This window comes from Ochlerotatus camptorhynchus, unplaced genomic scaffold (genome assembly GCF_037179485.1).
Source record: "Ochlerotatus camptorhynchus isolate MF236.1 unplaced genomic scaffold, CSIRO-AGI_Acam_v1.1 ptg000038l, whole genome shotgun sequence".
Classification (NCBI taxonomy): Eukaryota; Metazoa; Arthropoda; class Insecta; order Diptera; family Culicidae; genus Ochlerotatus; species Ochlerotatus camptorhynchus.
Genome location: NW_027040529.1, coordinates 2,466,608 through 2,478,526, shown reverse-complemented (window position 1 = coordinate 2,478,526; position 11,919 = coordinate 2,466,608). Strand labels below are relative to the sequence as shown.

At 35.7% G+C, this 11,919-nt stretch overlaps 2 protein-coding genes and 1 pseudogene across 2 annotated transcripts in view; all 3 read right to left on the bottom strand.

The window, feature by feature from the left end:
- The window catches only part of FucTB (alpha-(1,3)-fucosyltransferase 10), a 435,464-nt gene that overhangs the window by 140,004 nt on the left and 283,541 nt on the right, over positions 1-11,919 (bottom strand). The gene's annotated exons all lie outside the window — the stretch shown is intronic.
- Positions 8,468-9,070, bottom strand: LOC135711549 (uncharacterized; annotated as a pseudogene).
- On the bottom strand, positions 9,133-10,823 carry LOC135711466 (uncharacterized). The gene is made up of 5 exons (XM_065234323.1): positions 10,705-10,823; positions 10,197-10,636; positions 9,799-10,139; positions 9,591-9,731; positions 9,133-9,534 (listed from the first exon to the last, which is right to left on the bottom strand). Exons 1-5 carry the CDS (start codon positions 10,723-10,725, stop codon positions 9,248-9,250), a joined length of 1,230 nt encoding a protein of 409 aa, XP_065090395.1. The 5' UTR covers positions 10,726-10,823; the 3' UTR covers positions 9,133-9,247.

Genomic DNA, 11,919 nt, shown 5'->3' with positions numbered 1-11,919 from the left:
TACATTTTTGCCATTACATCAGCCTTATACATTCCATAAGACAAACCACATAGGTCCTATAAGAATCGAGAAAAGGTATGTGTGACCACTTAGGGGCTGTCCATAAACTACGTAGACTGTTTAGGGGGGGGGGGGGGTTGACAATTATCCACGGTCCATACAAATTTTAAAAATTTTGTATGGGCGATTGTCTACGCAGGGGGAGGGGGAGGGTCAAGAATCCCAAAAAACTGTCTACGTAGTTTATGAACAGACCCTTATACATTTCATTCAACACATGATCTTCATTAACTTTTTGCAAGGCGTCTGCTTATTAGTTGACTTATACATTTTATGAATAATCAGCAATAGAAATTTGCCAAAAGGTATAAGGAGATTTCTATCCGTGGACAGTGCAACGATGGACATGCTAGAGGTTAGGCGATTTATACTATTTTCCGAGCTATTTTCATAGCTAAGTTCGAGGCTAAGTTTTAGGAAAAAAAAAATCATAATCAATGTACGGTGTCTCGCTTGCTTGCTTCACACACACAAAAAATTATCTTTAATTAAATTGAAAAAACCATTGGTATACGCAGAGAAAATATTTTTGAACATAGCAATATTCAGTATAGTTTCAACAAAAAAGTTGTATTATCTCCCGGCTTATAAAACAATATCTTTGGTTCAACAATAATCATGCTTTCGTTTCAACAATATTTATTGTTGAATTCAAAAATGGGATGATACGACCACGTAACAATACTTTTCTTAAAGCAAAAATGATTTTTTGAGAAACTACAATATCTGGTGTTTAAAAGGAACAGCGTTAATTTTTGGACCCAAAATGCTATTTTTCTTGGTTTAAATAAAAATTTATTTAGCTCAATAAATTAATATGGTTGTTTTTATAATTCGTGGTATTTTCTTGTTTTATTTTTTAAATAAGTGAGAAATTGTTTTGATGCGTATATTATGCCATAATTCCTTCAGCTCATAAGCTCTATCCAGAAGTTCCGACGAGAACAGCTTAGAGAAACGGGGTTTGAACTGGTCAACAACGATGTGGGTGACACTTTTTTTGTCTGATCTGGAGAGGAACGCGGTTTTGCTGTACTTCCTTAGGATGGCTTGCTATAGAATTAAAAGTTTGCGTTGGTTCTTTTTGGTAGAAAGTCTTTAGCATTCAAAACAAAAGTCAGCCAACTGTCAATTCAAAAACAACTCAATTTTTACTTTTAAAAGTAGAAACTTTCAAATCAAATTGTAGAACTGTCAATATAAAAACCCATGTTTTTAAATAGACTCACGAAAGCATTTAATTTAAAAGATGGGCATTTTTAACGCAACGATGTATGTTTTCATTTCAAACATGAATTATTTTTTAATTCGACTGCTATATGCTTTGAAGAAAATAAAAATAGAAATATTTTATTTAATATATATTCGTTTATTTATATTTTTGATGATGACTGAAAGGGCACTGCATTGTGGAATCTTCCATGAGAAGCATTTTACGCAAATGATACAGTTGGTGACGAGGCTGCTCAAAACACATAAATTAGTAAAATCGGAAGCATGATCGAAAGTTTTCGAAAATTTCATCAACCTACCTCCAAATCCCGTAACTGGAATATCCTTCCGATCCTTCCACTTGATAGCGTCAGAAGAGAAACAAGCGCGCCGGCTTATGAAAATGTGGGAAACTGCTGCTGCTCATGCATGTTAGCTGCTGGTTTACTTTCTTTTTCACATGTCTAATTTGGCGGGAAACGGTGGTCCAGTACTGTCAACAACTTTGCAATGAAGAGGTTTTTGACAGTTTTTCGACTTTTATTCTAAAAAATACACTTTTAAAATTACAAGCCGAAAGTGAAAGCAACACTTTTAAACCAAAAAAATATGTTTTATTTTGAAAATTTTCATAGTTAAAACGACGAAATTTGGCAAACTTTTAATTTGATCATGCAATATTTTTATAGCAACAATTTTTGTTCTTTGTGTGCACTTAAACAGAGAACCTGAGTTCGGTAAAAAAAATACCGTCTTCGATCGGTAATGCTGAAAATTACAGATGTTTCGGTATTTTCTCACTTGATTGCTGAAAACTGTAAATGAAATGACCGAATTTCGGTAATTTTATTTTAATTTACCGAAAACGGTAAACATTTTTACCGGCAGGTCTGTAAATCAGCTTCATCACTAACTTCGGTGAAATATTTTACTGAGTCCGGTAACGGTCTAGGTAAACGTCAAATCCACCATATTGTTATTTTCGATCGACATTAAAAGCGTTCGTGCTTGTGAAAAATAAAAAAGGTGAAATTATGGAGGCTATTATGCAATGCCAAGAGGAGCGAATCGTAGATATTTTCCGTAAAAAATTAATTCTCGTTATCTAAATAAATACCGATTACAGATGGCTACCAAGCCTTTGGGGATTTTCCTTTTTAGAGAGTTTTATAGATTTTTCTCCTTTAGCTTACTTAAATCTTTGGTTTTTATTAGTTAGGTAGGTTCCGATTCAACACATTGTAGTTTCATTTTATACCTATGATCTTGACTTTTTTTTAACTTGGGGATGAGTACTTAAGGGGGTTAGATTTTGATAAATTCTTTAGTGGGAATGACACTGATGAAGACTGCACATTGTAGTCGAAATACGTATCTGTCATGGATACCAAAATTAATTAAGTGGAATTAAATGGAAGATAACCTTTTTTGCTGTTTTATTTAGCATTCCGCTAACAACCCAATTTCATTACTTCAATAAAAATTATTTTCTTTGAATTCAATAAAATGAATGATTGTGTCAACAATATTTATTGTTAGCCGGGAGACAACGATTTTTTTTATTGAATTCAATACAGAATATTGTTGAAATTAAAATATATTTCTCTGCGTGTACAATTAATTGGAATCGTCTTGGTGTCAGCAACGCATTTAAATCTGGTGCATTGAAACCAAAGACAGCATGGCGATTCAAATTAATTGTGTGCTTTTATTTACTTTATTGCAATCAAAATTTAAAATAATTTCAAAATATGTTTGTTTCAAAAACAAAGTACGTTTAAAATAAACTCGACTATGTAGTAAACAAACATAAAAAGCATGTTTAAAACAAACATATCTATGTTCGTTAACAAAGCTGTCAAAACAATCAAAAATGTTTCATTTATTCTCAAGACGAATATTTTTATATTTATTTTAAACATTGATGTCACATCGTGTCACATGACTTCAAACATAGAATACGTTTGAAATCAACCGAGTTTATTTTCGTGGCCAGAACAAACTAAGTTTACGTTTAAATTTACCTCAAATATTTTTGTTTCGATGATAGTTTTCTCTGCGTGATCTTCAGCTCTTGATCCGTCTGAAAAATGTCCGTAGGAGGCAATATCAAAGAAAACGCGATCCTGCCATGAAAGTTATCTGGAGGGATTTACAAAAACAAATCAAAAAGCGATTCTCTGTCCTAAGGAAACGAAACTTTTGAAAATAATGTTTCGAAATTGGACCCGAGCTCCAAACACTTTTGGAAGCTCACAAACATTTTGAAAAAAATCTCATAAATTCCAGCGCATAAAGTAAATTTTTTATCACATATTCCAAAAATGCTCACAAACAGAAACTACACATTTAGAAATTATCACCGGCTTCGGTAATTTTTACCGAAATCTGAACAGCTCGGTAAAATTTATGCAATTCAATTCAATTGCTTTTCAGCTACTTTGAAACTAAATCTCCACTAAAATGACAAGATTTGATAATTTAAACAAGGTTGAACGTTTTGAAACTATTTTCTAATTCAATAGGCTTTAAAATTAAGGTCAAAGTTTTACCGAACGTTCAGTTGTTTTGATTTAGGTAAAATTTACCAAACACGAAAAAAAAAATCTTAGTGTGTAAGCCATTCGAGAACTCCCTTAAATTCAGTTTGGGTCTAATTAGTCCTATTGAGAATCATGTTGCTCGGGATTATCTGAATATTTTCTCTCGGAAAATATTTTTGATGATTCCTGGGAGACTGATTTGGACGAAGTAATGCCGTGGATACACTTGTATGATCTACTATGAGCATGAGCATTATTTGTATAATAATTATGAGCACAATACAATAACTTTGTCTGTGCAATAACTATACACAAACTGTATATGCAAGTGTGACCATGGATGTGCTAATAATTTATTATACAAATAATGCTCATGCTTATAGTTTGTCACCCAAGTGTATCCGCGGCATAAGATCTATAGCTAAAAAGTTTCATAATATGAAAGCTCCAGGTGATGATGAAATTTTCTATATTCTCATCAAAAAACTCCAAAAGAGTTCCATTTCTTTCTTGGTAAAATTATTTAACAGCTGTTTCCATTTAGCAAACTTTCCTAATAAATGGAAAAATACAAAAGTTGTACCAATGGATAAAAAATCCAGCTGAAGCTTTTAGCAACCGTCCAAAAAGTTTGCTTTTTTTTTTTTCTGTTCGGGACATAAAACTACTGCGACCAGTAATTTGATCTATTGTAGTATATCCCGTGTCCTTAGTTTAGTGCATGTCGTATTACTTCATCACTATTGAAAAATGATGAAGTATTCGGTTTTGATACAGTTGTCATTCTTGCCTTCATCGCAAGGAATCGATTCTAATTGATAGGTTCCGCTATTTATACCCTTCGGAGTGTTGGAACACCCTCCAAAGGCGCGCCCCTTTGTCCGTCAAAATTGGATTCCTTAGCAACAAAATTAAGGAACGACACCGATAGTGACCATGCATCAGAACCCTAGTCTTAACCACTTCAAACTAGGGAACACCAAATAGAAGATTAGGAATCACATAGATGAAGACTAACTAACTCATTTTTTCCTTGTTTCAAGATCATCCTCGGTCCAGGCAACCCGAGGACTTATCACTATCAACAAGGCATAAAAAGTAACAAGGACTAAGATGTGTTCCTTTGATTACTGAAAAATCCTGTTCCCCTAGTTTGAAGTAGTCAAGGCTAGGAATCGGTGGTAGATCTTACATCCCGCAACGTACCACGAAAAGGTGATCTACCCACGTTACGGGGCAAATTCAATAAGTAAACTTTTTGAAAAGATAATTTTAAATAGAATGGTGCTTCCTAGGGTGCTTCACATCAATACGAACTAAATTTTTACAGATGAGCAGTTTGGATTTGGCCATGGACACTAATCAACTCTTAAGAGTTACCAATTTAATTCGTTCAAACAAATCTGAAGGCTGCTCAACTGCACACTTAGATTTTTTTGCCGAGATGGGCACCACCGAGCAGCTCGCATTTTATTTTGCTGGATCTCAGTGAAAAACTTGCCGAGATTCAGCTAACAAACGGGAATTTTGCCGAGATCTCAGCTAACAAACATATTTTTTGCTGAATTTCCAGCACAATAAAATACCGAGCTGCTCGGTGGTGCCCATCTCGGCAAAAAAAATCTCAGTGTGTATACAATTTTTCACCGAGATTCCAACAGCCGAGTAGATCTGCAATTTATTTTGCTGAAATTCAGTAAAACAATTGCCGAGACTCAGCTAACAAATCTCATTTTGCTGAGATATCAGCTAACAAACAGATATTTTGCAGATATATCAGCAAAAGTAAATGCCGAAGTAATCGGCTGTTGGAGATTTTACCGAGCTAGATTAAGTGAGACATAGAAAAAGCACTCGACAGTGTTTGGCATGAAGGTTTGATTGTCAAATTGGAAAAGTTTAATTTTCCGCTATATATTATGAAATTAGTTCAAAATGATTTAACCGACAACTCTGCAGGTAAATTAAAAAAGTTTCAAATCAAACGACTACCTGTTAGAGCAGGAGTTTCTCAGGGTAGCATTCTTGGGCCTATATTGTATAATATTTTCACTTCGGACCTCCCTGATTTGCCTCAGGGTTGCCACCAATCTTTGTTCGCCGATGACACAGGAATTTCCGATAAAGAAAGAAGTCTTCGTGTTATTTGCAGCAGACTGCAGAAAAGTTTAGATATTTTCTCTTCTTACTTACAAAAATGGAAGATTCCTCCCAACGCATCCAAAACTCAATTTCTAATTTTCCTAGAGCTTCCTTTTTTAAACACATTACACATATTCACATAGTCACTGTGAACGGAGTTACAATTTCATGGTCGAGTCAAGTGAAATATCTTGGATTAGTACTTGAGCATAAATTATTTTTTAAATTCAAGCATATTCCCATTCAAGCCAAATGTAATAAATATATAAAATGTTTGTATCCGCTTATAAACAGGAAATCCAAACATTGCCGGAAGAATAAACTTCTAACATTTAAACATTTTTAGACCGTCCATGCTTTATGCTGTGCCAATCTCGGTGCCAATATAGTCTAGTTGTTGCCCTAACAGGAAAAAAGGACTTCAAAGGATTCAAGTTCTAAAGATGATTTTGATGAAGTTGCTTACTTAGATTAGATTTAGTTTTTAGTTTTAAGTAGAGTCGGTGTATAATGAGTCACGCCAAGAGAAAAACAGTTGAACTCGCATCACGGTTTTCGAAAGATTCCCTTTCTTTTCACTTGGCAACAGAAGACTTCTATATCAACTTCAAATGACTTCTAGCGAGAAAAAAAATAGCGGCTGTAGTAAATCATTATATCAGTGATTTTGTCAAATTATCTTTTCAAAAAATAGTAAAAATTCTCATTACTGATCATTACCAAACGTATCCCATGACAATTTAATGCTCACTGCGTGTGAGCACCAACTCTAGTTTTAAGATGTCAATTGTTATACTGACATGCAGGTATAGAAACCCTTTTTAAATTACTTAATTGCCAAGGTAGGAACAATGTAAAAACACTGGCTGATAAGTTACTGTAGTAGCTGGAGCACCTAGGTTAAAAAGAAATGTAATTTATTTTAAATTTGGAACAAATAAAGAGTTAAAAAAACACAAAACAAATCAAATTAACTCAATACGTTCTAATGCTGATAATGACTCATTAGTAAACGCTACTGTGTTACCTGACTTATAACGAATATACGTTGTATACGAGTACCGCAAATACAACGTATAGTTACCCTAATAAAAAAATACCACAAACGAACGATAACCCAAATCATTGAACAATTCCACAAATGGTTTGGATGATACCCCGAACACGTCGTTAAGCAAATTAACCATACCATTTTTATTAGGGTAGTCTAATTTTACATTGCAAATGTCCTTTCTCTATTTTCGTCATGACGACACACTCAAAAACTCTCTTAAATTACATTATTTTTATATTCGTTATAAGTCAGGTAACTCAGTAGGGACAATTAACTCGGGAGACATCGAACTTCATCCTGTCCGAAGCGTTTAGATCTGAAGGATTCAGCTTGTGTATTACTTTTTGGCCCTGTTCCAGCATTTTCTTTAAAAAAGCAGAGGATACAACGAATTTCCCTATATTGAAAACGCATTATTCTATATTATACAGTGCTGTTCGACGTAGACCGATCGTCGTACAAAATGGTCAACATTGACATGTAATTTTGTTCTCCTATGATTAATTGATGTAAAATCTAAGCCACAGAAGTTAAAAATGATTAAAATATTTGATGAACAAATATTTGCCAATAATGCTAGTATTATGATCAATTTTGCCTCAATAACTTTGGTATTTAGTAAAGAAAATTGAACATACTTAGGTATCGTTCTGCGGCTCAATAGATCTTAGGAGAACAAAACTACAATTATATCGATTATATCGTACAGAATAGTAAATGATTAAAGTATATACTGCTTTACCCGAGGCTTTACTCAAAGCCATTTACATTTAAGGACCAAGCAAACTATGAGGAAGTTTGTTCACAAAGTGGATAGTATCTTGGAAACAACCCGCCAGGCTTGCAATTGCTCGTTACAGCTAAAATGCTATTTTTCGGTATTATGAAACAATGGGATACTATAATGATTGTATATATGACATATAAAATTTGTCAAATTTGCTTTCAGAAGGTTAGTAGTTAGTAGTTATCGGTCAGTCGACTTAAGAAGGCTTTTCCGATACTTGAAACTTTTGTGAGCGGGGGGGGGGGGGATGACTCTGCTCCAGAACACTACTGTCCTTCAGTTTTTCTGCTTTAAACGTGTCGAAATCAATTTTTCTAATTATAATCTAAAAATCTGTGATTCTCGGTAGGCAAAGTGAAAAATCGGTAGTTTTGAACCTTTCGTTTGTGAATCGGTAGGCACCCCGAAAATCGGTAGGAATACCGATAATTCGGTAGGTCTGGCCACCCTGGCTCGCTCATCGTTACAGCTAATCGCTAGTTGTGACCTTCTGAAAGCAAAATTGACAAATTTTATATGTCATATACAAACTTTACCACCTCTTCTTGCATCTTACAAATAAAAATTATCATTATAGTATCCCATTGTTTCATAATACCGAAAAATACCAATTTAGCTTTAATGAGCAATTACAAGCCTGCAACCCGCTCTATCGTCTACGTTGATTACTTAATGTCGCCCAAACATTTTATTTGGTAAATCATTTGGAATACTGGTTTGAACTTTCATTGCAGTTAGCAGACGCGGATCGCGACAATGAGCAACTAGTTTTATAGCAGCTTTTTGCAATTCAGCTTCCTCGTGCTTTGAGTCACATATTCATGAGTGAATGTGTTATCACTGCACATGTACAGTATACAAAACGGCGATGCCCCGATGGCCAATATAGCATACACACATTCTCCAACAGGGTAGCATTCAAGATCGCTGATCATTTTCTTCACAAAACTTGACAAAAAATGGATCTGTTTTGGCATTCCGTCGAGTCCGCGAATGGAATCTGTCCGTGGATCGTGTTCAGGACTGGGTCCAACTGGAGTGCCATCTTCGCTTAAAGCACCATCATTGGATAGCCAAGAGCTACCAAATATTTTTTCAGAGGTTGAATCATTAAAACGCCCTCTGAGTCTTACTGGTGTGTCGCAAAAAGTGCCGTTTAACAGTGTTAACACAGCGAAGCAGTATGTTGGCTCTTTTAAACTTATAACTGCTATTCTTAGCCGTCATGAAGTCGTACGCAGCCGTGTCGAGTTCCAAATCGTTATAACGCATTCCACGGGGTTTGTAAACATCGAATATCTTGTTGATGTCGATGGGTACCTTTCTTTTTATTTTCCGGAAACGTTGCGTTAATGTTTGTAGTACAAAATCAATGTTAAATAATACGTATATTTAAATTAAGATTAATTTGTAACAACCTTAAAACGGTATGTTCTGTTCTGTGTTCTGTTACTCTGAGTCTTCATAATCATCAAAATTAATTAAGTGAGTGAGGTTTTTTTTTACGACTGGGTCGTCGTCTTCAGAATCGTCAGATTCACTTCCTTCTCCATCTTGTGCTAGTTTCATCACCACCATCAGAGGCACTGTTACTTCAGAATCAGCGCAGTCATGTTCACGTTTAACTTGGACAAGATTGTGCATCAAAGATAACTCTAATTCTCGCTCTAATCCCTTAGTTTCATCCGAGGTATGTTCTGCAAAGCCTTGCTTTTCCGCCACGCTGGTCTCGAGGTCTTCAAAATAATCCAAATAATAAGTGGTTATAAACTCTCTATGATAAAATAGAAACCTTCTTCTTGAGTAACATCTATCGTAAGAGGAACGTGCTGCCCCATGTTGCCAATGCATCTCTTACTGGGCCCAATGCCTTCTTGTACACGTTTTCTTGCCTTCAGCTGCTCACTTGGGACTTCCGCAATGTGCTCTGGTTCTGGAATGGTTTGCAATACATCATTTACATGAAAACAGAACGTTTAGAAAAAAAACTTCATCGTTGCCTTTATCTGCTTCAGAACGGTCATCTAGTTTTTCACTCTCCAAACAAACAGCCCTTTGTTTGGCCGGCTGGACCTGGTTTTCATCAAATCTGCTGTTCCTTTTTGGCTTGGAAGATTGAGACAATCCAAGATGGACAGCATTGCAGTGTCGCGTGAAACTAAATATATGCCAACTGCCAGTGCGGTCCATGGCCAACGATATTTTCGTCCGTTTTCCCTCAGAGCTGCAAATTGGGCATACTACTTCGGCACGGTATTTATCGCCTTCATTTCCGTACACCTGAATTGTCAGGTCCTGAAGCTGTTCAAGGAAATTGTCATAAAATGACCCAGAAATGTTTCTGAAAAAGGATTGCGTTATGCTCACGAATTAATTTTTCTGTTAGAGTTCTACTTACTTGGAAGTAAAATACGTCAATATTTTTTCAAGTAGTTTATGTCCACTTGGATCCACCTCCACAGAACGTACGAGAACACTGGTGGAAGTCTTCGCCGATCCAGTCTGTTTCTTGCGTGGCTTAAGGAAGCTCTTTATCCCTCGACTTCGGATGATCGCTGCCAAATCGAGCAGGCACAGCACTTCCCCTTCCAGGAACTCGAACTTCTGGGGCTGCTTAGCATACAAAGGCCCATATAGCTCAAGGAGTGGATCCCCACCTTCCGCTGCTGCTTCGATGTAGTGGTCAGCCATACGACGCATATCCTCAGCAATTTTTCCTATCGATTCCCTCGTTAGGTTTGTTAGGGACTGCCGGCATAAATTCTGGACTTTTAATATATTCTTGATGTGGAGATTTATTTGGCCGTGCTCCAGCTCCAACTGTTTCCAAAAGAACGCCTAAAAGTTGAGATTGTATATTATATTTCATTTTTTTTCAATTGAGCAGCTCTTTTGACAAAACTTACCTCATCCCATGTCTCTTCCATTTTAAATCGGTATCAAACTTGGTACATCTCTTAAAACGTTTTAAAATTCTTAGATTTATCTTTGTTTCACCAGTATTGATTGATATTTTTATTTGGAAGTAAACAAACCTTAGCAGCGTTAAATCGATTAGAAAAGCTTCAGCGCTCAACAGTGTTGCCGTTTTTTTAAATATTTTCGTGCCGAACAGTGTGTCATGCTGTGTTTCGGCACAGTGTGCAGAGTTGATTACTCCTTGCCACAAAGGGCTGTTCAAATATTACATAATGCCAATATATGCAAAATTTTGACACCTTCACGGCCCATCCCTTCACGGCCCCACCACTTTGTCAAGCAGTTTTGGCGTGACTTTCTACCAGCGATTTCACAAAACTGGACCAACTAATTTCTATTTTTATGAAACGCACAAATGTTGGCTACTTTTATCGTGGTTCTAGAAGAAAACATCTCAAAATAATGTTTTATTTCAAAGTTTGAGTGGTAGTAAACGTCATTTTAACTGCTAGAATGAAATGGTTAATTAATAACAAATGAAAAAGGGGATATGCATAAATGACGCTGCATTTTAGGGTGAACAGCCACGTAGAAAAATACACTGCAAGGGGGAGGGGTGCAAAGTTGGTGCTTCATCAAACATCAAACGTAAACAAACGTTTAAAGTTTGCTTACACAGTAACTGGAAAGTACCCATTAATGGGTACAATTTCACCCATTTTGAAGTAAAGTAGGTTAACCTATTTAATGGGTGAAAAAATTAATCAAGTAATTAGTAAGTAATTAATGCCCATAAATGAGTAATTGTTACCCATAAGTGGGTAAACGGTACTCATTAATGGGTAATTTGCGGTAATTTGTATAACCTACTTTACTTCAAAATTGGTGAAATTGTACTCATTAATGGGTACTATAATGCGAGCTATCAAGCATAACTTTTCAAAAGGACGTAAGTCGCAAAAATAAACAAATCGATATTTTGCTTCTAACCGAATATAAAATACATGCTTTTCCTACGAGTTAATGAAAAACAAGGTTGGAAATTTTAATGAATTATGGAAAATATATTTAATGAACGCCCTATTTGAGGGGCGACCCCGGCGTAGTGGTTTAACATCCATACCACTCACGCCAAAGTCACGAGTTCAAATCTCACCCCCAGACAAGTCACGAATGACCCAAGAGTGTTAAAGTGACTATAA

Excerpts from the sequence above, each read along its gene's own strand:
- LOC135711466 (XM_065234323.1), bottom strand. The coding sequence starts at position 10,725 with ATGGAAGAGACATGGGATGAG. Across the intron at positions 9,732-9,798 it reads CCGTTCTGAAGCAGATAAAG|AACCAGAGCACATTGCGGAA; the intron begins GCAACGATGAAG and ends AAACCATTCCAG. Across the intron at positions 9,535-9,590 it reads AGATGTTACTCAAGAAGAAG|ACCTCGAGACCAGCGTGGCG; the intron begins GTTTCTATTTTA and ends ATTATTTTGAAG.